This window comes from Barbus barbus (assembly GCF_936440315.1).
Source record: "Barbus barbus genome assembly, chromosome: 20".
Classification (NCBI taxonomy): Eukaryota; Metazoa; Chordata; class Actinopteri; order Cypriniformes; family Cyprinidae; genus Barbus; species Barbus barbus.
This window is the reverse complement of record NC_136748.1, coordinates 3,060,331-3,087,943: the sequence shown is the minus strand read 5'-3', so window position 1 is coordinate 3,087,943 and position 27,613 is coordinate 3,060,331. Positions and strand designations below refer to the sequence as shown.

Sequence of the window (27,613 nt, the reverse complement as noted above, 5' to 3'; positions counted from 1 at the left end):
TAGACCCAGTTAACTGCCCGGTTGGTTCAGTGCTGGAGTTCCTACAGGATAAGTTTTCGGCTGGAGCGGCCGCTACCACCTTGAGGGTCTACGTTGCGGCTATTGCTGCTCGAAGGGACTCAGACGATGTCCCGCTGGGTAGACATCGTCTAGTATCTTCCTTTATGCGTGGGGTTAAGCGCTTGAGGCCGGTTCGTCCTCCTAGTTTCCCTTCTTGGGACCTTTCTGTTGTCCTGAAGGGGTTGATAGAGTCTCCTTTTGAACCTCTAGAGTCAGCTCCCGTGAGGATTCTGACATTAAAGGTTACTCTTTTGTTGGCGTTGGCCTCGTTTAAGCGTGTGGGAGATCTGCAGGCTCTGTCGGTCAGCGAGTCCTGCACTGAGTTTGCTCCTGGTCTAGTCAAGGCATTTCTGAGACCTAGGCCTGGTTATGTCCCCAAAGTTCTCTCTACGTCTTTTCGTTCACAGGTGGTAATGCTGCAGGATTTCTCTCCCTCCTCCTCGAATGAGGGCGATGATAGGCTTCATCTGCTCTGCCCTGTTAGAGCCCTGAAGGTGTATGTGGACCGTTCCAGCCAGTGGCGTAAGTCCCTACAACTGTTTTTGGTGCAGGCCGCAAAGGGCTAGCCGCATCTAAACACACAATATCCCACTGGGTTAGGGATGCTATTTCGTTGGCCTATGAGGTGCGCAGTCTGCCTTCACCTCTGGACATCAGAGCTCATTCCACCAGAGGGGTGGCCTCCTCCCAAGCTTTGTTTAGAGGGGTTCCCCTGGAGGACATTTGTATGGCGGCAGGTTGGTCCTCTCCGCATACTTTTGTGAGGTTCTATAACCTTGATGCAAATACAGCTCCTGGTTCCCAGGTTCTCTCTGTTTGAACCAGCTAGGTTTGTAGTGCTCTGGTCTGTAATGGGCCAGGTCTGGCAGCGCGTTAGCTTGGCGTGTGTGGTATTTCGTTCCCATTGCGTAAGCTACGCAGCGTTGAGTGAACCTATGAAAGAGAACGTCTCGGGTTACTTGCGTAACCCATGTTCTCGGAGTAGGGAACGAGACGCTGCGTCCGCTGCCAAGCTCCTCTTGCTGTCGACCTGCTTCTTCGACAGGAAAATCTGAGGAGTAAGATGGCGCGATCGCGGGTCTATGTCAATCACGTATGACGTAGGGGCGGCATCTCGCGCCATCAGCCAATGAATTGGCGTGATTCTATAAGGGCTTCAGACAATCGTCACACCTGGGGGTGTTCCCATTGCGTAAGCTACGCAGCGTCTTGTTCCCTACTCAGAGAACATCGGTTACGCAAGTAACCCGAGACGGTTTCCTCTCTTCTGAAAGACTTTTAAAAAATATATTTCTGAAAAACCTTTCCATTCTTTAAAAGTAAATAAGATTACTGTATTTTGAATTACTTGCTAATTGTTAATTGCATTTTACATGTTTTATATTTAAAAGAAAAAGGAAAAAAAAAAAAACTACAGCTGGCATTTCAGCCAGTAAATTCATATAAGGCAATTGCCTGGTCTTTTCTTCAAAATAAATAAAATGTTTTAAAACTCAGAAAATATTATTTTCTCAATTTTTTTGTGAATACTGTTATGAAAAAGTATATTTTTAATTTTGTAAATCCAAGAGTACTGAAATAAAAGCAGGATTTACAGTATTCCCTGTAAAGAGCACAGTGTAATACTGTAAAAAAAAGTTATATAACAGTATAATACTGTATTTCGTAAATACAGTACAGAACTGTAAATGTTGTGTACAGTAGTAGTACTGTAAAAATACAGTATGTGGCTGGCAACCCAGCTGCCAGTATTTTACTGTAAATTTACAACGAAAAGTTTTACAGTGCAGTATATTATCATGGTGGTATATGAATGAACAGGTTCATATATTTGTATCTTCAAGATGCAGTCTGTACAATGTCCAGAGGAAATAAACAGTGTCAGAATATGTCTGTTTCTATGCTACATTAGTTGTCTCCCAGCTCAATTATAAATAATTTCATTTAATTTACAAAATACCGCTACTAGCATTTAAACCTCTGATTTAGTACAGAAGTACTGAGAACCTCTGTACCCCAGTAAACACCCAAGTGGCTGAATCTTTAAACCCCTTAAGCTTACAAAGACTTCTGATAGCACCAAAAACACACACACATACATTGCAGGGTAATAGGAAAAAAACAAAAACAATTGTCAGATAAAAAGTAAATGCAGCCTTGGTGAGAATAATAGACTTCTTTGAAAAACATTTAAAAAATCTTATTCCCACCTTCTGACCAGCAGATTAATAATACGACTAGTAGTACCAATGAGATTATATATAAACTGAGCACCCTCAGAATGTAGGTAAATATACAATTATTGCACATAATAACAGTCGTGGCCTAATGGATAGAGAGCTGGACTTGTAACCTGAAGGTCGTGGGTTCGAGTCTCAGGTCCGGCAGGGATTGTAGGTGGGGGAGTGAATAACCAGCACTCTCTCCACCCTCAATACCACGACTGAGGTGAGACCCTTGAGCAAGGCACCAAACCCCCAACTGCTCCCCGGGCGCCACAGCAATGGCTGCCCACTGCTCCGGGTGTATGTTCACTACTGAGTGTACACTTGGATGGGTTAAATGCAGAGCACAAATTCTGAGTGTGTGTCACCATACTTGGACACACACCACTTCCCTTTCCCTTATTACAAATTCAATGAGTGAAATTGTGCATTCAATATCTACTTCATATCCCTTTCCTTCATGGCTTCTAATATATGGAATACACTCTCTCACCTTGAGTCTAGACTCTTCTGTCAAGCCAACCTCATAGCTAACTTTTTATAGATATGCGCTCAGCAGTACTGTAGGCCTGCTGGAATCCCGACAATTATTCTCAGGATATAACAGAGTATATGAACCGTAATAAGGGAATAAGACTAATAACATTAATCACAATTTTCTCTGATTCTACCTCACAAGCTTCTGTCCTGATCAGATCCAACCCCACCAACAATTTCCATTATCCCCCACCTATAACTCATCTTTTCTGAGTAACTGTATCTGATTTTGGTCATTCCATAAGCCAACAGATGAGGGATGAGGGATATTTCCCTGGACACTGCTTGGATAGCGACAGTAATCTCAGGCTGGGCTCCAATCATATAAAATAACATATGATGGTTGGTAATTGTAACACATTAACAAGTCACTATTACACTTTTCTATAACTTTATATACTTTGGCCTAGACAATTTAAAGGAGTGTTTTTTTTCTAGGCTTGATTGTGTTTATGGGGTGAAGTCTAAAATGTGTTACTGCTTCGTTAAAAAAAAAAAAAAAAATTTTTTCACATAATTTACCTTTATTCTCCCTCAGAAATACGCAATGGGCTCAGATTGGTTAGCTGGCCCAGTGTGTTGTGATTGGCTAAACCGCCTAGTGCAGTCCAGAAATGTCACGCCCCTCACATCAGCGTCATGTGCTCCAGTTGTATTGTAAACAATGGCGCTGTCAATATTGCTAATCAATTTGAGCCCGAAAGAGACCCAGACGATATTAGTGAAGAGGATCGCGTGTAACCGGTGCAAGCACAGCTCTTACAGGATGTTTCAGAATTGTATGTTTTTTGTTTGTAGTGGTCTCATACTTTTAGGTACACTGTTATTTGTAAATGCTACTGCTTCTGTTAGCTTTTAATATATGGTTTTATCCTGATTAAAGCTGTAATACAGCAGAATACATGATTGCGTTGTAGCATTTTTGTGTTTGCCAGCAGGTATTGCTCGCTACCATGGCCACCGTGTATGTGTCCATGTTTAAAGGAGACCTATTATGCAAAAATCACTTTTTTTCAGCAAAAAACACAGTTGTGAGGCCGCAGTATGTGAAAACAACCAGCCTATAAATGTTAAAAATCCACCAACTAATTTTTTTATAAAACCAAACAAGCTGTTTCAGATTCTCCCTCTTTTCACATCACCGAGGGGAAAAAGTCTCGCCCATTTGTGACGCCGTCTGCCCTATTAGCAAAATCACAGCCCTGAGTGAGATGATGCGGTCCGCCATTACTGGAATTACACTGGTGTGAAAAAGTGTTGGCCCCCTTCCTGATTTTTATTTTTTTTCGCATGTTTGTCACACTTTAATGTTTCAGATCAAACAAATTTAAATATTAAATCAAAGATAACAAGTAAACAACATGCAGTTTTTAAATGAAGGGGTTTTTTTTATGAAGGGAAAACAAAACATAACTGTGGTTTATCACACCTGAGTTCAGTTTCTCTAGCCACACCCAGGCCTGATTACTGCCACACCTGTTCGCAATCAAGAAATCACTAAAATAGGACCTGCCTGACAAAGTGAAGTAGACCAAAAGATCCTCAAAAGAACATAAAGGCTCGTCTCAGTTTTACCAGAAAACATCTTGATGATCCCCAAGACTTTTGGGAAAATACTCTGTGGACTGACGAGACAAAAGTTGAACTTTTTGGAAGGTGTGTGTCCCATTACATCTGGCGTAAAAGTAACACAGCATTTCAGAAAAAGAACATCATACCAACAGTAAAATATGGTGGTGGTAGTGTGATGGTCTGGGGCTGTTTTGCTGCTTCAGGACCTGGAAGACATGCTGTGATAAATGGAACCATGAATTCAGCTGTCTACCAAAAAATCCTGAAGGACAATGTCCGGCCATCTGTTCATGACCTCAAGCTGAAGCGAACTTGGGTTCTGCAGCAGGACAATGATCCAAAACACACCAGCAAATTCACCTCTGAATGGCTGAAGAAAAACAAAATGAAGACTTTGGAGTGGCCTGGTCAAAGTCCTGACCTGAATCCTATTGAGATGCTGTGGCATGACCTTAAAAAGGCGGTTCATGCTCGAAAACCCTCCAATGTGGCTGAATTACAACAATTCTGCCAAGATGAATGGGCCAAAATTCCTCCACAGCACTGTAACAGACTCATTGCAAGTTATCGCAAACGCTTGATTGCAGTTGTTGCTGCTAAGGGTGGCCCAACCAGTTATTAGGTTTAGGGGGCAAGCACTTTTTCACACAGGGCCATGTGGGTTTGGATTTAGTTTTCCCTTCATAATAAAAAAGACTCCATTCAAAAACTGCATGTTGTGTTTACTTGTGTTATCTTTGATTAATATTTAAATTTGTTTGATGATCTGAAACATTAAAGTGTGACAAACATGCAAAAAAAAAAAAATCAGGAAGGGGGCCAACACTTTTTCACACCACTGTATAAACAATATCAGTACCAAAGAGGCTTTAACAAGTGTTGTATTTAGGGATGCACTAATGAACATAGGAGTCGCCATAATCTCCTCCCATCTGAGCCGAGGACACTGTGGTTAAATTTAATTTTCAAGGAAATATCCCGGAAAAAAAAAAAAAAAAAATCGGTAACGTCCCCTATATGTTTAGGAATTAATACCAATGCTTCGTGCACAAACGTCAGCTCTAGACAACGTATCACACGTTTGTTTTCCAAATTGCCTTTCTGAAAAGAGCTTCTAAGGCTAATTGCTAAAACTATCATTGTCTCGTGTTTTCACTTATGCTGCCTTCACGTGCTGCCAGAATGATCGTGAATAGGAATGTGGTAGTTAAAAGTTGCGTATGAAAGCAATGCGAGTCGATCGCTTGAAGTTGTCGAGCTCTTTATAAGTGGGACTTATGAAGTTTGTTATAGCATGAGACCAGCTATGTTGTTATTTTTATCCTGCCATGCTCCCCGTCTGTGTAATTCATAAACGCAAATTTATTATTCACAGTATAATCAGATCATGACTGACTTTGAAAACGAGTAGTTTTCTGTAAAGATAACAGGCTTGTATTAACAGTGGAATGTTTATTTGCAAAGGCTAGCACTGCTAATGCCGGAGCCGGAGCTCTTGAAGCTCCGCCCTCTTCTCCAGGAGCAACACCTCACTCGCATTTAAAGCAACACACTCAAAACAGGGCGTTTTGGCTCACACCCTAAAAGTCGGCAATTTTAACAAGCAATAAAAAATTATCTGTGGGGTATATTGAGCTAAAACTTCACATACACACTCTGGGGACATCAGAGACTTATTTTACATCTTGTAAAAAGGGGCATAATAGGTCCCCTTTAACACTTCTCGTAGCTGTGAAAAATATCTGTCTATCAATACACAAAGTGTATAGAACACAGTTCATTGAAGGAGCTGACGATCTGATGATCTGAATGAGAGAGAGAGAGAGATGCAGAGCAGAGTGTGGAACATGATTGAGAACCGCTGCTTTAGAACATTCATTTTGAAACTTGTGAATCCATTAGAATCGTTAGAAGACAGAATCGCGATTCATATACGAATAGATTGATTCGTGCACCCCTAGTTTTGACGGCATGGCAACAACACTTCCTCTTCTCTAAAACAGCTCAACATGGCCCCGCCCCCTTTGTTGCATGTTTCCAGGGGCGGGGTTTATATACATTTCAGGGTTTGTGGTGTCACCAACCCGGGAAGAAGCTCTACCAGCCGTAACTGTAGGCAATAAACTGCCATAATTTTAAGACAATATATCTGTTTGCATTGAACTTTCAGTGACATAACTTTGCAGATACTGTTTATGCTCAAACAGCAACAGTACACACCAACTAAAGTTAAAAAAAGTGAAATCACAATCAACCACCCCTTTAAGCCTAGTCTATTTAAGCCACACGGAGTCTGGTTCCTCCCAAGATTTCTTCCTCATCCTGCTTAATCTTCAGGAGGTTTTTCTTGCCACAGTTGGCTTATTCACTCTGAGCATATGGCAATGTCCTCAGTGCAGCTTCTTTGAAACAATTTAAATAAAATTGAATCAAACTGAAACTGTGCTTGCTGATTATGTTGTGTCTTTGGTGCATTTAACTGTAAACTGAAACAGGCATGTAGTATCTTCACCAGCATCATAAATTAATTTAGTCCATTATGACAACAAATAACTCACGGATAACATTACAAGCAGTTGAAGGCTGGCTGTTTTTTCTCTCACAGAGATCACAACATTGCTTTGGCTTACAAAAAACACCTAATTGCTGTGTAAACCGGGCATGTGCCAACTAACTTCTAACAAGAGTCTCTGTAGAATATTCTCAGAGAACAGGGAATGAACTCAAGATTCAAGATTTTTATTTGTCACATACACAATTATACGTATGTGACAAATAAAAATCTTGAATCTTGAGTCAACTCCAACTGATAACAAGCAACTACTGCATTTTAATCATGATCCAAACAAAGATGCTGCATACATGCAACATGAGCAGATTTTAATCTAAATGAATCTAAGCAAAAACAGAATGGTTTGACTTCAGTTTTGTGAAACTACTGTATACATAAAAAATATCTGCATGAACTGAAACAGCAGACGAGCTGAATGAGACGCAGATTCACTTTCTGCCAGCAGGTGGCGCTTTAAGCATTTCCTTGGTTTCCGCTGTAAACAAAGCAGCTGCACTTATGAACTTTAATATGCATTTTACAGAGGCAAGATGAAAAGAAAAAAATACCATCTAAACTTTTCTAAAGACAGTCAGATCCCCTCAGACATACTTTCATATAAACTACTACCCCTAGCTGAATCGCCATTTCTTTAGCATCTCAACCGATTTGAATCGTCACATATATGAATCGATTTTCAACCGGCTCGCGGTTAATCGTTACATCCCTATGAGTGAGTCGAATCAAGTTAGAATTAATTCAGATTTATAAACTTGCAAGATTAAATAACTGCTTTAAATTCTTGTGTAACAATACACACATAACCCCAAAAAATGAGGACACCTATGTCATGCTGGAACAGCTACTTCAATGTTTCACTCCATTCACATCTGCAGGTGTGTTAGAGGTCTTGCGGGGTCACCGTGTGCATAAATTCAAATGCTGGGAATTCCTCACTGACCAGATAACTGATGAAACCTCTTGGATAAACATTAAACATCTTATTTACAGCCGTGATCTACAATCTTTGACTTGATTTTCCCAGGCATTATAGATCGGCATGAAAACTTCCATGGAAATACTACAAGTAAAAACATCTGGATTACACAACAAACTAAAATCCTTCTATTGAAATACAAATATCACTTCCGGAAAACTCATTCTTACCTCACATGTACAAAAGTTTAGTGCAGGAGTGAACATGTGGTCAAAGCTTAGATTAGTTGATCATTTAAATTAGCTAATCATCTGAATAAATAATAAATACTGGGTTAAAAACAGCTCAATCTAGGTAATTTTGGATAAGTAGAATCACACAGAAATGGATAAAAATATAGGAAAAAAGCAACGTATACATGTGCATGTGAGTTAGAAAAAAGTTCTGAAAAGAATGGAAACTCAGTGATTAAATTAAATTAAGATTTTAATACTGAATATCTTACATTTAAAAACAAATTTGACCAGTTATGTCTTTTTTTCTCCCACCAACAAACACACTATTATAAATCTCTCTGGTTAAAGAACATTAACCAGATGCAGATGGGGCTAAATGCCTCTTTCTCTGAAGCATGGCATTTGTTTTGTATTTATTTGTATAATTTTATTTTGTTCTTCTGTGCAGATCTGAACTGGTCAAAAGCATTCACTCGTGATTTTTCTTCAGAAGTCATTAACTCTTCTAATTTATTAAAAATTGATATATAGACAAATAACCCAACCAGTTTAGTTTTATGATAGAATAATTTATCCCAGACAACTAATCAATTTGTGGGTCAATTCTGGTCAGACGTCTGGCCCATATCAAGCACAAGACTTTCCCTCCAATGTACACACCGTAAATTGTTCCTGGATCACACACACGAACAGGAAACATTCCTGATTCATTTTCACATAAGGAAAGTAAAAAGCAGTAAATTACAGGCAGATAAAATCCTTTGTTGTTTTCTCACTTTTGCCAAATAAGTGAGTGAAAGAGATGTTGGAAGATGTTTCTCTGGCATCACGACTCTAAGCCAAAAGACTTCTTTGCTTGTGTTTCCCTGGGAGTCCAGCAACTGACAGTATGATCCCAAATATTCTCTCACTGCGCTTATCCGGGTCGTCTGTTCTTCTGAAACACTAGAAGACAAACAACCTTGCATGACAGCCCCTCGGTTGAGGGACACCCCCCCTCACAGAGACGTGCTCAGACACGGGCTGCTGAGATTCCAGCAGGCCCCCATCCCGCCTCAGGAAACACCCTGAGAACAAACTGAGCTCATCTACTGATCTGCACAAAATACTCAACACATTCACATCATACCTTACTAAGATATGGCTCAGAGTGGTGGGCCAGTCATCCAAAACCCAACTAGTTTGTTAGTGAACCTACTGAGAATTTTCGAATCTTGCCGATAGTCGAATCATATGTTTGGGGGCAGGGGGCGAAATACATTACCAAGAGTCAAGTCAGACATTCGACAGTCATCACTGACGTTAACACACAGGGAAACTGTGTATCGGACGCCTTGCAGAATCAAACGGGGTAAATTTTATGTTTTGTTTTAAAAGATAGTTAACAGTAAACATTAGCGAAATCCTAAGAATTCACAAAATATTTTTCAATTGTGCTCTCAATATAACGTTATGTAGACTATAAGACAGTTCTGCATTTCTGTTTTGAGCTGCGTGCGCTGAAGATGACCAGTAGAATGAAGCATGATAGCAGGTTTTTAATCAATGGGATTTAACCCATTTATCTCATATAGAACTTATATCACTTCTAGGCAATCTGCACAAACTGCCCCGAATGCATGAACGTATCTGCGTGGCTCTGAATGAACGCTTTGTGGATGCATTCTTCACACAACAACGTGCAGAAACACGGCAACTAAACTCTAAAACTTCACCGCGTTTTATTATGATAGTGTTCTCATTATAATGTTACGTATAAGACCGTCCCAGTCATATTTATTAATATTTAGGGGCCAAGCACCGAAGGTGCGTAGGCACCCATTATATCCGTTAGCGTTCTTATTCTTCTTCTTATTCTTCTTCTATGGCAGCCCATAGAACCGCTAGCGGGAAAGTTGTCAAATTTGCCACACTGATAGATGATAGTAGGGCTGGGCGATAAAACGATAATGATATGTATCGCGATAGACACGTGAACGATATCAATAAAAAATGTGTTCGATAAAACGTTCGATATTTTTTATTCTTCGTCGGAAGAAAACAAAGGCTGCGAAGCAAGTTTGGTTGCATTAACAAAGGCACTCGCTCTCTGGTAACCTAGCAACGTAGGGAGTGACACGCTAACAGCCAATCATGTAACAGTATCAAGTTTGGTTGCGCCATATCGTTGTCTCGTGTCTAAGTGCGCACGCGCGGCTGAGAGTGCACGTCTGCAGCCAGACCCTATTGGCTGGTCTGCTGGATTCCTCTTCATAAGCAGAAAATGAGTGCCGCAGCGAGCGAGGAAATTGTAAATAAAAGAGAAAGTCAGCTCCCAGTATGGCAGTTTTTTGGATATTATAAGTCTGACCGTAGTCAGACCAAATGTCGTCTGCAAATTATGCAAGACCGTCGTCCCCGCCAAGACTGGTAACGTTAATACCACGAACTTGATGTACCACCTTAAAAAAAATCAATAATTATCGATATTGACCGATATGAAACACTGATATCGTGATGCAGTTTTCAGCCATATCTCCCAGCCCTAGATGATAGCGTCAATAGTAACCACAGTAAATTTGGAGTCCAAAAATTCAATTTTGAAATGCTAATAACTTTTGAACCGTAAGCCACAAAATGAAAATTATTTTTTTCCTCTGAATCCTTGGCTTAAGCGGAGTCGAAAATCGTAAGTTTTTTTTTCCGCTATCTTCAATTGTTCGTAAAACCTACTTTGTCGAACTCGTCCTAGGCGATTTGTCCGATTCTCACCAAAATTAGCTCAGATCATCTACAGACCATGCTGGCAAAAAGTTATGGGATTCAAGTTGAATACCACAGTAACGAATTTGCCGAAAAGCATGTAAAAATGGACCTGAGCTTATATCTCCGCAAGGGTTTGACGGATTGAGACGAAACTTGGTGTGTATTATAACAAGCATGACCTGAGGCTACCTGCAGTGTTTCGGCGCTGTGTTATGAAACTGAGTGTCATCTCAGTTACCGCAGTTTAGTGATGTCATGTCGATCTGAGCCCACTGCAGTGCTCCTGAAGATGCCCGAATCCACCATAACATCTCCAGAGGATAGTGAAGCTTCCCTATCTCTGACCCGCAGGCAAAGGTTGAGAAGGAGGAGGGCAGCTAAGTCCGCTCTTGCGGTCTCAAATCCGGTGGTCCTGCAGGACCCGACTCTGGTGGTCCCAAGTCTGGTAGTCCTGGAGAACACAACTCTGGTGGTCTCAAGTACAGTGGTCCTGGAGGACCTGATGTGGGTGGTCCCAGAGATTGCCACAGAAACCACTTTAGTCATGGAGTGGTTAGAATCCACCTCAGAGCCTGCTCCAGTCCGTGAGTCTTCAGAAACCACTACAGAGCCCATTTCAGTCTGTGAGTCTTCAAAGTCCACTCCAGAGTCTACTCCAGTTGAGGAGCGATCAGAGCCCGCTCCGGTCCAGGAGCAATCAGAGTTCACTCCAGTATTCACTCCAGTCCAGAAGTCCTCAGAGTCCACTCATGAACCGCTCTCACTGCTGTTGCCACACGAGTTTACTCCAGAGCCCGCTCCAGTCTACGAGTTCACTGCAGTTTATGAGTCTGCTCCAGAGCCTGCTCTAGTCTATGAGTTCATTCCAGAGCTTGTTCCAATCTACGAGTCCACTCCAGAGCTCGTTCCAGTCCAGGAGTACACTCCTGAACTCTCAGTCTGCTCTGTTACAGCTAAAGTGACTGTTGAACTGTCTGCCTGCCCTGTTTTGGTCAAGGAGACCATAGCAGAGTTATCTGTCCATCCTGTTGCAGCCGTTGAGGCGGTTATAAAATTGTTGTGCTTTTCTTTACAGTCATGATGGTGTTGTTTGGATGTCTATTGGTCATTTTAGTCCCGTTAAGGTGGTTATCGGCCTCACCTTTGCTGCCTGCTCTGCCGGCCCCGTCCTCATTACTGCCAGCTGTTTATCATTGACTCATTAGCCTTGTCGTATATACACCTTGTTAATTTTTTCTTTAGTTTCGTCAGTATTGCATTCTGTTCCCGTGTTGCCATCTTTGTTTCCTGTTTTTGCGCATGAGGATTGTTTTTTTGGACTGAGAATAAAAACTGCAAATGGATCTATTGCGTGAGAATTCCGTGACACACCCCTAGTAAGAACCAATGATAGTTTTTGTGTTAAAAAAATTTATAAAAATCTTTAGTTGAAAGCCTATGTTTTGTGTACATAATATTGCTAAAACACATTAGTGTCTGGCAGCCATGACTCTAAACCAGCCTACACAGAATTTTTTTTTTTTCCACTGACTAGCTGTTTAAACAACGCATTGACTGGTAGATTTGGACTTTATTAGTGACAATTTGTCCTTTTTATACACAGTATGGATATGTTTTCTTTGAGTATCCATCCAATACAGTGGAATTCTAGGCTTCTGATTGATCAAAACAGTGTTCCTATTAGGGCTGTTTAATGATCATGATCATTCTGCTCCAAAACCATATAAAAACACACAAAAAAGATCATTAGAATTATGGAATTATTGCACTCTCACATAAGCACAATAAGTCAAGAGAACACCAGCAAATGACCACGTGAAAGTTGCCAAATTAAAATAAAACTTTTGGGAAAAATAACCAGTGGGCAAATATCGCATACGATTGTGTAATTTGTTGTTTGTGAAGTTAAGGACTTCAATCTACTTGGATCGATAGTGAACATCGAGGCCACAAACCATGGAGATCAAGCGGGAAGTCGACGATGAAGTCAGTGGACAAGGTTTTTAAAGGGGTAATATGATGCAATTTCAAGTCTTCCTTTCTCTTTGGAGTATTACAAGCTCTTCGTGCATGGATAAGATCCCTAAAGTTGCAAAGATTAAAGTCTCACTTTGTAAAAATCAGCATGTTTCAGAGAGGCGGAGCATAGAGGAGCAACAATAATGTACAGTATGTGGAAAATAATGTGTTTTTTTAACTTCGAACCGCGTAAACACATTGCATAACACTAAATACACAAGATAATGTTATTTTTAGCAACATCATATGACCCCTTTAAATCTAAGGACGTCTACCTGTCAAATCAAGATTCGGCTTACGCACGGTTCGATCTTTTCCGTAGTCACCTATGGTTGCAAGAGTTGGACGTTAAGGAAACAGGACAGTCGAAGGGTCAATGCATTTGAAATGTGGTGCTGGAGACGAATTTTATCAATCCCATGGACCGCAAGAAGGACAAACAAATCAGTCTTGGAACAAATCAAGCCGGCAAGATCACTCAAATCTTGGATTACACAATAACGACTCGCCTACTTTGGCCACATCATAAGAAAACAATCAGTGGAAAAGGACATCATGCTTAGCTGAACAGAGGGAACTAGGAAATGAGGAAGGCCAGCAGCTCCATGACCCGATACAATCAACACAATTACAACACGGACACTGGCCGAGCTCAATCAACTTGCACAAGATCGATCTTCTTATAGATCATTTATCCATCAAGTCGCTATGGCTCGGAATCAAGCTGAGGGCCTTTTAACTAACTAACCAGAAGGCATATATTGCATACAATTATGTGTAATTAATGAAGAGAAGAAGAAATCATGATTAATGTTTTATTGTGCAACCCTAGTTCCAATCATACTACAATATCCACAGTATAGTAACATCTAGCATACGAAATACATGTCGACAATTTCACTGCACTGTACCAGAGACATAACATTGTTGGCACCAATGATATTATAGTGAATATGATAATCTAATAATCACTCTAATGCACAGTATAACTGTAAACTACAAATGTCTTAATTTCTTCATTTTCCATTGTTAAACCAGCTAACTTTTATTTTGACAGAAAACTACCCTTGATGACAGCTGCTTTCTTATAATAATTTTAGATTTTTATAATCTACTTTTTAATAACATTTGTGTTAATACCATGCTCTTGCCTTACCACATTCACGACGGTAACCCTACAATAACGGTTTATTTTTAAGTGTGTTGGTTGGATTTGGTGGGAAATTGCATGCTTACGTCATTTGTTCTTGCATGTTCACATTATGCCTGTAAATCTCTGACTACTACAGCCATCATTTGCACTAGATCTGAAGACACTGTAATAGTGTAACGCAGTCTATTTCTTGTATTTTTCATAGACAAAGTTATCAAAGCTGCCTGGTGGCTTTATCAGAGAGTGAACTAGAGAACACAGGGTTCTGCATCAGACAAAACAAAGCAGGTCTGCCATAAACTACCTATTGTACTCCATGAGCTCATGCTGAATTACCAGGAGGACATGCAAGATGCAATACTTTACATTGTCTAATAAAACAATGTAAACACACACACAAATCAGTTTAGGAGGAAAGCGCACAGCGCACTTCTACTCCAACAAGACTGGACAGCAATCGATAATGAGTAATGTTTATTGTCAGCTGGAGAACAAAAAGAGACTGTTCATAGATTGTTACTGTATTTAAATGGGTTTGTGACTCATTGTCTCATGGGTCTGAGTCGTGCTATCTTGGCCACATGTTTGAGAGCTTAACTCATAAAAAAGAGCTTGGACTGATTAACAGCAGCGTTTGGCAGCAGTGACTTTCACAACAAAAAGCACACAACACATGCGAGATGTGTTCAGAAAGAGGCCAACATGGATGATATGGTTCACAATGCAACATAACCATAACAAAGCCTACAGTCAGCTCAGTTCTGCTGTCCTCAAAAGGCCACGAGCATAAACACTGATGCAAACTCTTCAGGGGTGAAAATGGGACAGATGCAAGCAAGGACAATTAACAGCTTAAAATGTTGATTACTAATATTGCTAATAATAATAATAATGTCATTTTAAGATTACCGTTTTATTTTATTATTATTATTATTATTATTATTATAAAATAAATAAGAAATACATTACTATAGTAGTAATATTATATGTAAACTAATAGAATATAAACTACAATTTAATAATTATTATTTTAACAGTAAAATTGCAATACAAATTTAAATCTATTTCCTTTCTAATGTTAAACCGTAAAAGATTTTACATTTTTCTTGTTTATTTCATAAATTGAAAAAAAAAAAAAAAAAATAGAGAGACCTTTAAGCTTCTCTTTTGATGACAACAGACTTATAAGCCAGTATATTTTGACTGGTTTGATAGTTTAGTTTTTATATTGCTGATTTTAAATATGTTAATGAAATGTGAGTTTGAGCTTTCCCCTTTAAATTAAATACAGGAAAAATGTCATTTAATTCAGCTGCCTGAATGCATTCCCAAGACTGTCGTCGAGTTGCTGACTGTTGACAACAGATTTATTTATGGCTTTGATAGTGTTTTTTTTTTTTTCTTTCTTTATAGATTTGCACATATTTATATTACAACAATACTATACTGTATTTGTGCCTTTTCTTGAGACAACATGAGTCCATGCCTCTGCAAAGCCTTTGCATCTGACAATGTGCAAAAAAAAAAACCCTGCATAGATAAGCAATTCTTATAATGGAGAAAAATAAGGAACAAACTATTATGAAAAGTGTTCACTTATTTCAAAGTGGTACCGCTGAGGAGTGACTGTGCTGACACTATATGGATGAACAGAAATGTCACCTGCAGGAGAATGCATGTCAACAGAAAACAGGATGTGGTCTTGGTCCTTGAGGTCTCACGTCCAGCCTAATGATATCACAGAGGAAATTCCGCACTTCAGATATATGATAAAGAGCAAGAGCGACACAATAACACAACCTGACACAGATACAGCAAGAGCAGAACCTGCCACAGACTGGCCTGATACTGGTGCTGCTGAACCCTGTAACGACTGACATACCAAACAAAACGTTTTGAAATGGAACCATTTATTGAAACTCCAAAAAGAATATGCAAGAAGTCTGCATATGTGATTTCTGTTAAGCATCATATTTGATATAAAGGTTTTCATGGCTCATATAGTATGATAAAGTGAGACTATGAAACAAACACCTCAGTTTTATTCAGACACAAACTGAGCAAACATATTTGGTGCAGATGCTGATAATTATGTGGCCAAAAAGTAAGATGAAATTCTAAAGCTTGTAATGCAAATTAATGAATCTTTATACCAGTATTATAGACTACTTACATTAAACGATATAACAAATATCAGTTGTCACTATATCTCTAATAATATGTCTTAGTAAAATGATATTTAAATACTTAGTTTGATGATCAAAACAATGCAATACAATGATGACTGAGAGATGAACAAAATAAAAGTTCCTCAAAAGCCTGATGATCATATTTGAGAATGATTTTTCTAAAAAAATGATGTCTGGATAATCAAGTAAAGCTGAGCTGATTTAGTCCAGCATGTGTTCATCTGGAAATATTTTGAATAAAAGTTATTCTCACGTTTACTTGCGCAAAAAGACACATGAAGCACAAGCTGAAGATTGGCATTTGTACAAACATACAAAAGAGCTGATATTGCTAAAAGAGTCCATCAATCAGATGAAACAAGGCATTGTAGATTGTAGGCAAGTAGATTGTGTTCAACAAACTTTATATGGTTAAAAGATGCTCTTCCAAAGCCACTTTTTAACATTCAGCATGGATTTAACCTGATATATGGACTTAAAGGCCACACAAACAGCTGGCCAGACAAAGTGAACATGTTTGTCATGTACAAAACATTCAGCGCAATAAAACAAATAATTTACGGTCAAACGAAAGCTTCAGATGGACTGCCAAGAAATGATCTAGGGAATCGCCAAAGAAGAACGGGGCTTAATTTATGTTCTTGCACAGTGTATTATTAAGCTTTGACATAGAGGTCCTCACTCTACATCAGGCCTCACGTTCAGCTTTTTAACATTGAAATAGTGTAGCAAACTCTTCCCACAGCACCGGCACAGGAAGAGAGGGCCAGGTGTGCTCTTTTAAGGGGAAGTCGTGGCCTAATGGTTAGCGAGTCGGACTCGTAATCCAAAGGTTGCGGGTTCGAGTCTCGGGCCGGCAGGGATTGTAGGTGGGGGGAGTGAATGTCCAGGTGAATGGCTCTCTCCACCCTCAATACCACGACTGAGGTGCCCTTGAGCAAGACACCGAACCCCCAACTGCTCCCCGGGCGCTGCAGCATAAATGGCTGCCTACTGCTCCGGGTGTGTGTTCACGGTGTGTGTGTTCACTGCTGTCTGTGTGCACGGTGTGTGTTCACGGTGTGTGTGTGTGTGTGTGTTCACTGCTGTGTGTGTGCATGTTGGATGGGTTAAATGCAGAGCACAAATTCCGAGTATGGGTCACCATACTTGGCAGGATGTCACTTTACTTCACTTAACTATATGGGCCCATATCTCCTCTGTGCAAATTAGCAAAGCTTTAGGGATTTTACTGGCTTTGCATTCCACAATGGCACTGAGAATGAATGGCTGACAAAACCTGACTGCAGCAAATTCCACACAATGCCTCTTCCCTCTTCATTACTAACTCATTCGGACTCAACGGATCCTCTCTGAGAAAACCAACCGATGGAAAAGGAAGGACAAACTGTTAATCTTCTTAATTACATTTTTAAACATTTACATATTTACAATATTTCCATTTTACAAATAGATAAACTGTAGGTAGCCTACACTACTTACAAATTGTAAAAATAAGGTTGTCATACCTAAAACTCTTTAGATGTTACTTTACTTTACACGTTGTGTTTTCAAAGAATCTAGTGAAGTCAGTTTGTACCCGTTTGCAAATATGTCTTGCGAGCCATGAAAAATAACTAATATATTTTAAGGAAATAATTTGCCATCAAAAAGTTTATTTTGGATCCTAGTCTTAAAGACTTTTTAAGACCTGCACAAATAAAATGAATACCACACAGATTTGTGCCAATACTAGTAAAATCTCTATATATTCAATGTGTTAATGTTCTTAGTTTTTCCTTTCTGTGAAGAGGCGACCCCAAGCCACGGAGGTTTATACTGAACTAAATGGCAAATACAGTGCATTGTGTAACCAAAATTAATGGTTTATGCATAATACGATACTTTAATTACAATCCAGCCTGAAATACATCAGGACTCTCATTTTGAAATGGCCTTGCTTTGCTACTTCCAGCTGCTCATTCAAACAGATGAGGGGAAACAACAAGTACTCTTACAACCATCTACAACATATTACACACACATACAAAAAACACAATAGAGTAAACACTCAATTCATCAAAATATTATAAGAAATCATTTGGCACAAATGCATGGTGTTCATTGATTGAAAACTGCTTTGAAACCTCAAGTCTGTAAAACACACAACAGCTGTGAATTTTTGCTTTGAATGTTCACAATCCCATTTATTTATTTATTATAGTTCATGGCTCGAGCACAGATCTACAAGTTACTCAATCAAAATTAAATTTCAGACATGCCTGACAAGTCATTCCATCAATACACCAGTGTAGCCTATATTAGGGATGTGCATCTGCATAACTGAGGCAGATGCGATACTCATCTCGATGGATAGCCAACGATACGATACATTGAAGATACATATGAATCAGCTACCGATGCGATGCGATGCAATTCATCCCTATTACGATGCAGTGCGGTATAGTTAGAACAGATAGCAGATCGTTACAATATAAAATTGCTCTTTAAAGCATTAAAATCACTAAATTAAAAGTACATTTTAACTGCTATAAGAAACACGCTTTAACTCATCTGAGCTTAGCAATTAGGACTGTATTAGCTTACATTTTATTTACCTATTGCAATAGTTCATTTACAGTTACTGCTATCATAAAAATACACTTATATGTAGGTTTGAAATTCTACAAAAGGCACTTTTAATGTCCAACAACAAATATTTTAGCAAAATGCATATCTGACTCAGAATTATTGCACTCCGTCTGTTTAGCGCGCATGCACGCAGCAGCGCTCGTTCACTCGCGCAAGCCTCTCACTCCTGACAGCAAAATTGATATACATTAGGGGAAACATTTATTTGATCCCCTGCTGATTTTGTACGTTGGCCCACTGACAAAGAAATTATCAGTCTATAATTTTAACGGTACGTTTATTTGAACAGTAAAAACAAACAGTAAAATTTAAAAATCCAGAAAAACGCATTTCAAAAAAAGTTATAAATTGATTTGCATTTTAATGAGTCATAAGTATTTGACTCCTTCACAAAACATGGCTTAGTACTTGGTGGCAAAACCCTTGTTGGCAATCACAGAGGTCAGACGTTTCGTGTAGTTGGCCACCAGGTTTGCACACATCTCAGGAGGGATTTTGTCCCACTCCTCTTTGCAGATCCTCTCCAAGTCATTAAGGTTTCGAGGCTGACGTTTGGCAACTCGAACCTTCAGCTCCCTCCACAGATTTTCTATGGGATTAAGGTCTGGAGACTGCCTAGGCCACTCCAGGACCTCAATGTGCTTCTTCTTGAGCCACTCCTTTCTTGCCTTGGCCGTGTGTTTTGGGTCATTGTCATGCTGGAATACCCATCCACGAATCCACAACCCATTTTCAATGTCCTGGCTGGCTTCAGTGCCCTGGTGGTACATGGCCCCGTCCATCGTCCCTTTGATGCAGTGCAGTTGTCCTGTCCCCTTAGCAGAAAAACACCCCAGAGCATTATGTTTCCACCTCCATGTTTGACAGGGGGGATGGTGTTCTTGGGGTCATAGGCAGCATTCCTCCTCATCCTCCAAACACGGTGAGTTGAGTTGATGCCAAAGAGCTGGATTTTGGTCTCATCTGACCACAACACTTTCACCCAGTTCTCCTCTGAATCATTGGAAAACTTCAGACGGGCTGTACATGTGCTTCCTTGAGCGGGGGACCTTGCGGGCGCTGCAGGATTTCAGTCCTTCATGGCGTAGTGTGTTACCAATTGTTTTCTTGGTGACTATGGTCCCAGCTGCCTTGAGATCATTGACAAGATCCTCCCGTGTAGTTCTGGGCTGATTCCTCACCGTTCTCATGATCATTGATACTCCATGAGGTGAGATCTTGCATGGAGCCCCAGTCCGAAGGAGATTGACAGTTATTTTGTTTCTTCCATTTGCGAATAATCACACCAACTGTTGTCACCTTCTCACCAAGCTGCTTGGCGATGGTCTTATAGTCCATTCAAGCCTTGTGTAGGTCTACAATCTTGTCCCTGACATCCTTGGACAGCTCTTTGGTCTTGGCCATGGTAGAGAGTTTGGAATCTGGTTGATTGATTGCTTCTGTGGACAGGTGTCTTTTATACAGGTAACAAGCTGAGACTCCCTTGAAGAGAGTGCTCCTAATCTCAGCTCCTTAGCTGTATAAAAGACACTTGGGAGCCAGAAATCTTGATGATTTATAGGGGATCAAATACTTATTTGACTCATTAAAATGCAAATCAATTTATAACTTTTTTTAAATGAGTTTTTCTGGATTTTGTTGTTGTTATTCTGTCTCTCACTGTTCAAATAAACCTACCATTAAAATTATAGACTGATCATTTCAATGTCAGTGGGCAAACATACAAAATCAGCAGGGGGTCAATTTTTTTTCCCCCACTGTATTTGCATTACTTTCTAACATTTACAGGTGAAAAAGTCTCAAATGCATTATACTGCACAAATATATTTGCTGTTTGCCATGGTGGATCGATTTGATCCATGATCGACATTAAGGGCTCCTTAAGAATAAGCGTCCACAAATTAGATAGATTGTGTTTGTGATTTGTGATTGACTTAATTTGTCGTTTATGGAACCGCTTTGAGAGAACCCGCTTGAGAAACAAATTATTGGTCTCTTTATAAACAATAAAAGTATAGCGCATCCACTAGTAATTTTATATAAATAAATTGTTTTTACCGATGCAAATATGTTAGCAACGATGCATCGTGATACAATGATGCATACTTTTTTTTAAATCGATGCATCGCATCGTTAACTTTTTTTGCCGATGCACAGAGCGAATTGGTGAATCTTCCCATCCCTAGTGTATATGATCCTATGAAGCCGGTTTCTGCCATTTCTCCAACAGTCATTGAACTGTGGAAACTGTTCCTGTCGGACCGAAGACTTGAATGAAGGGGCCCAAATTAACGTCTTTATGGTTTCTATTTAGCTGATTAGGACTAGTTTATTGACTTTTCATGCTTTAGCAAAAAATCCTCGTTTCACATCATTACTGGGTACTTTAACAATATAATTGTGTATTTGTTACATAAACGCATTATTGGCAAACTAATTGGTGAAATTTTTGGTTATCTGAACCAAAACGTAAATGTATTCTTTGCGGAAAAGAATAGGACTTCCCCATTTGCCTGAGACTCGGAATTACAGGTAATAATGTTAGAAATAATGTTAAATATTTTGTGTTGCCTGTTATGCTTATTTTGACTCTCAAAGTGACGGTAATTGTTGACTGATCCCCAGTGAAGACCTATAATTCAAAATGTTATAATAACACTGATGGAGAGACTGAAAAATTTAGAGACATGGAGAATCCTTGCAGGGTAACTGCATTCCGGTCCTCAATTTATGAATCATAAATTTTGTCACAAATTATTAGCGGTTTATCAATGAACCTCTTTTGTACTTTTTCAGATTCTTCTTTCAGGGAACTGGGAATTATAGTCCATTGTTCATCATCTGATCACTTAAATATCATCTAAACCGGCAGTGCCACAGATGGTAAAGAGGTGAAGCAGGATCCTTCTGAGATAGCAGGTGGAAAATAAATGATCCAGCAGCAGAAAGAGTCACTGATGTTCTTTAGATACAGAGTTGAGTCGTGCCAGACTGGAGCAGGATGTTGTTAAGCTCATTTAGGCACTGGAAAAATGAATACTGAACATTCTGTCATAGTGAACTCATGTGAAACAACAACATGCCTTCTAAGCAACAAATTATGGCAACAGAAACTATAATAGGCTAAAGCCGTTTTATTCTAATATGGTCAGAAACGCGCCCCAAATGATCACATTCATTCTGACCATATCTTAATGCCAATACTTCCACCCCCTTTGTCTGTATTACATAATATATGGTAAGGGGAAGAGGCCCTTTACTGGAAAGCCAAAGATTGACAGCAACAGCAATGCAGATGTGCCAGCGACCGTTTTAACTATCAAGCTGTGAAATGACGGAATTACTTTATTGCGGTTTTGTAAATCAACAGCAGGAAACCAAGACAGAGACTAAGCAGTCACACTGAGCCTCATTCTAAGATACTGTGTATCAGTCAATCAGACTGCTCATTAGGATCTGTAGTATTCAGATTGGTCTATAGGCTCATTAAAGCATTGATCTTTGCATTTATGCACGTCTGTGATTGGTTTACAAAAGTTCAACTCCTGCACAGACATGGAACAGAACAGCAGTACAGAGGTACAAATCTCACTGACTGTTCAGCGAAATGCATTTTTAAGGGGTCATATGACGTTGCTAAAAAGAACATTGTGTATTTGGTGTAATGCAATGCGTTTATGTGGTTTAAGGTACAAAAAACATTATTTTCCACATACTGTACATTATTGTTGCTCCTCTATGCTCCGCCTTTCTGAAATGTATCGTTTTTACAAAGCTGAGAAACGAGGCGTGCTCTGATTGGCCAGCTATCCAGGTGATTGGCCAAATACCTCAAGCGTGAGACAGAAATTTTACGCCCCTCACCGTATTGTGATGCCGTGTCCCGGCACGACGACACAAAAACAATAAAACCCATTATAAATGAAGCATTTGTTGCATCCAGTGGGGACATAATTACTGATTACGATGACTTATACTGTATTTTTATGCGCGGCGTAAACATTACCATGTCTGAATTTGTGATCGGAGAAACGACAAACAACAAGCACTACTCTACACAGCTCAAAACCCGCGTTTGAATCATCAGTGGCAAATACTTTAAATAAGAAAACACTTACAGACTGTGAGTCAGAAGCGTCAGACTGTCCTTGCAAAGTTGGAATTGCCCCACTTTATAGAAACAGACTTTGTGCATAGCTGGCAGGCTACTCCCAGGTTCAGGAAATAGTCTTCCGTAAAATGTGCTGCACACACTCGAATATTTGCGTTGAACTGTTCTGGAACAAGTGTTGCAAATACAACTTAACCACTGATTTCTAGTTGTGTCCTCTTTTGGAAGCAACGAAACACAACGTCTCCAGGACATGGGGCCACACCCTCTTTCTTTGCGTAAACATTTGGGTGGTGTTATACACATCTTCCCACATCGTGACATAGACATGTGGGGGCGTGTTTGAATGAGCCGTTTTAGGGGGGCGTGGACGAGTCTTAACGTTTATAAAGAATATCTCTTTGGTTTTGAGACTTTAGTCTTTGCAACTTTAGGGATCTTATCTGTGCACAAACAGCTTGTAGCACTCCAAAGAGAAAGAAAAACTTGAAATCGCATCATATGACCCCTTTAAAGGGACAGTTTTGGGTGAGCTATCCCTTTAAACAATTGTATAGATTTTTCAAGACAAACATACATGCTTAAATGAAGACAGAATCGCTCAATCCGTCAAAACATAATTTACTATACAACACAGAATGGCACAAAATTTAGCAAATTTCAGAAGAATAAATCAATAGTAGGACTGTATATTTAATCAAATCATGAAATGAACTAGTGTCTGTGAATATTAAAGTACTAAAAGACTATTTAAATATCTAGTCTGCACATTTCACATATACTGAAGCAGGCATGATGCTTATAGTTAAAAAATAATTCTACAGAAAAAAATCTAATGGATTGTATATGAGATGTACTTCAATGTACTTTTAATATATAGTAGTTAAACAGTTCAAAATTTATGATATTAATTATTTAAATTGAACAGACATGCTTTTTGATTATTAAAATGTAATCAAATTATCAAAGCGGATTCAAGAAAATATAAGATTTTTGAATTCAATTAATCAGAGGTGCTTTCTGATTATTACAATTTAATTTATCCATTAAAATGGAATGCTGAAAAAAAAAAAAGAAATTGGGAAAAAATTGGATAAACAAACAAACACAGCTTTCTCAGGACCCTATGTTTCTCCTAAAATTAAGAGTAAGGCTTTTTTAAGTCTAAAAAGTACATATAGCTTCACATCACATTTCCACATGTTAAAGTCAAGAGGCTTATTATGTTCAGTTTCTGGATGAACGTCTTGCAGACAGATGTGGAGTTACGCTAATGGAGAGCACAACGCACCCCCGTTGAGTTTAAGTCACTCCTTTGCAATCAGCCACAAATCTGAATGCAGGCCTCTGTCTGTTTGCAGTTGCACAGATGCATTGTGGGTCTGGAAACAAATGCATACAACTGACACGCAGGACTATTAAAACCAGCCGAGGAATGCATTGCAAATTCAGAGCGAATTGGGATCCACTCTCTCATTCTTACTCTCTCTAAAACACCAGCTCTGAATTCTCAAAAGGTTCAGACGCAGACTGATGGTGTGATATTTAGAATCATTACGCATCTGGTCATGAGCTAATACTGTTCCTGTTGAGACTGAAATACAGGCGTTACAGCTTTAACACAGTGACCCACATAAAAGAATTCTTTAAAGAAGCAGCTGAAAAAAAGCAACTTAACATCAATTTATTAGAAGTTCAACAAAAATAACATTTGTTTTATTAATTCCAAATTAATTTATTTTTTTCCAGATTCTGTTTTAATAATCAAAAAGCATATAATAGGCTACATAAAATCAGTAATTTAACCTAGTAATTAGTCATTTAATTTTTAATTAATTTTTTATTTTTTTCAGCATTTCTGTGTTGTCTTATTTAATCTTATAATCAAATGAGGGCATAAAACATTAACAAATGAATTAATCTTGTAAATACGTAATCAAATTAACTTTTTGTTTTTCCTTTTAATTTTATACAAAGTGCAGCACAATGGTGTAATCAGAGTGCCCTACAAAGTGCATTCTCTCACCCTTACGTGGGAATAGCCCTAATCCACCAATATGCATTTGGTTAAATCCTTGCTATAAAACATGTATAACTCTCAACAATAACACAAATCAAAGTTGTTTGTGATGAATGGGCTCAAAACAGAATCAAAACACACACACGCACGGCATGATCATGACTCATTTTAACCAACAACTCAATCTCCACACATAATGAAAAGCACACATGCAATGGTTTTGACAAAGGTTTTGATGCTTCTAGCAAGTTATCCATTATACAGATAAAACACAGATATTAAAAAAAAAGTCGAAAGTACCTTATTTTATGTGACTTATAGGATACACTCAGCATCAAATTCTGTTTAGTATTTAGTGTGCATTAACTGCACTAAGCTTCGGGATTTTTTATTTTTTTCCCCCAGAACCTGGGACAGTCTTGCACACTTCCTTTTCTCAGGTGGCCAAGTCCGCAAGTGTGTGTATTGGAACAGGCCCCATGACATACGCTTCAGTAATTAAGGGCATCATAAGTAGGCTACGTGCAGCATTTTTGGCCATCAAAGGTGCTTACAGCATTTAAATCTGGGTGATCAAGCTGACTCGAATCGTACTTACGACGCCCCAAATGCCTAGGTAGTAGCCTATTAGGGTTAAAGTTGTGAGACACAGCCGCTGTTTCCACGAAACAAAGATGAGGAACGAAACGCTGCTCAAACTCATCTGTACTTAGTACGCAACCGGTGTGCGCAACTCCGACTCAAAAACATCAACAATAATTAACGTTACACTGACAACGTACTCCGAGCTGGGATAGCAGAATGTTTGTAACATTAAATGGAAAAAGCATAGTAGGTAAACACACAAACAGTTTGTGTTTGTCTCAGAGAAAAGGCTAGTGTACTCACAGGATAGTTGTCTGAGGAAGAACAGCGGGCACTGATTCCAGGCTTAAATGCATACATCTGACAGTGGTACGGAAACATAAACAGCGGCTCGGACATGAGAAGACCCGGTATGGGCCACTGCTGAGGAGAAACACGCCGAGTACACTTAAAAAACAGGGTAAGTTTCGGACAGTCCGCAACGCCATGACCAGCCAGTGCGCCGTAAGAGCGGTGTGCAGGAATCCAGTGGGAAGCAGCCCGTGTACTAGACGGCATAACACACCAATCAGAGCCTGCTCAATCATGCTCACCATAAAAGCCCATCCTACTAAACTTTCGCACACTACACACTTCAGAGTACGCGCGTTACCGGCATCACCGCAGTACGTACTGGGATTCTGTCTTTAAACCAGCACCGGGCACAAACATGTAACACACCTGCTTTAAATATTTCCACACATGCTAGCATAACTAAATTCACGGCATTTGCCATAGAAAAAACTATGTAGAGAAAAAATTGAGCCAAAATTCAAAAATATTTTGAAGATATCAATGAACATTTATTTTGCCATAGTAAAAGTACATTTCTGGCAAGTAGAGTTTTTAATCTCCAATCTGTTATTTACCAGTAGAGTATTTTAATGCTTCACTAACTAGCAGAAGACACCAGCCAGTTTTAAATTCCAGTTGTGCAGATGAGGAACGCGTTACAATGTGTCCCTCTATTGTTAAACTATGCTATTAGATGACATCACATTTACATTATTTACTTGTATGCGTTTTAATGAGAAACCACAAGAAACAGGTGAATAAAGACTGACAATCGATGTTTCAGAAATTATCATTTCAAGAAATGTAAAGCATTTTGGCTGGTTATGGCCCGTCCCAAGCATAGTTGCAATGTTCATATATATATATATTTTTTTTTTTTTTTAATTCACAAAATATTTTAGTTTGTCTTGTATATTTTTTTCATTAGATCAGATTTTAAACTGTCATATGGTCATGTTACAACGTGCCCTTATGTTACAATATACCCCCTACAGAGCATGTTGTTACAGTTCACTTCCATTTTTTAGGGTAAACAAAGAAAAACGTATACATTGTAATTATGAAACAAAGCGACATATTTGTTCTAGACAAGTGCGAAATTACTGTGGACAAAAAATTATACTCTGAACCCTGTGTGGATTAACACAAACTGAGAAAGTCAAAAAAGTGTTTGTACTCTCCCCTAGTACTAAAAACTAATAATTTCATGATCAAAAACAAACAAATAAATAAATCATATGTACAAATAAATACATCTGTAGGCCTAATTAAATATACCAACAATTTAGGTATTTAAATTTTTAATATTGAAAATTGTTTAATATTTGTTGTTTAATATACCCCCAAGTAATAAATTTAAACAGTTGTTCTATCATTCAGTTTTTCATAATAAGAGTCTGTTCACAATGGCATAGTACAGGGATTGGCTACTTTGAACCTTTTACACCGTCTTACTCAATTTTCTTTTACTGAAGGAAATCAATGTATAATTAATGTTTTTACATTAATTTAAAAATTGATTTACAGATTGTATTAACTATAATACTTGTGAAATTCTGCTAAATCAAATAGGAAACCTTGTTGTCAATTGACAAGCAATACCCCAACAAGCAAATGTAAACTTTTCAGTTGCATTGTTTGTAAATTTGCAAATGTGCAGATGTCCTATTTTTGATTACTCGCCTGCAAAACATTCTTAACACACCTCG

At 38.9% G+C, this 27,613-nt stretch overlaps 1 protein-coding gene across 1 annotated transcript in view; it reads right to left on the bottom strand.

Annotated features, from left to right (window-relative positions):
• The window catches only part of LOC306885992 (peroxidasin-like), an 86,682-nt gene extending 60,598 nt beyond the window's left edge, over positions 1-26,084 (bottom strand). The window contains exon 1 of the mRNA XM_079442838.1: positions 25,875-26,084. Within this exon, the coding sequence (XP_079298964.1) occupies positions 25,875-26,059 (185 nt within the window). The 5' untranslated portion in view covers positions 26,060-26,084. The remainder of the gene's footprint in view (positions 1-25,874) is intronic.
• Between the last annotated feature and the right edge of the window lie 1,529 nt (positions 26,085-27,613).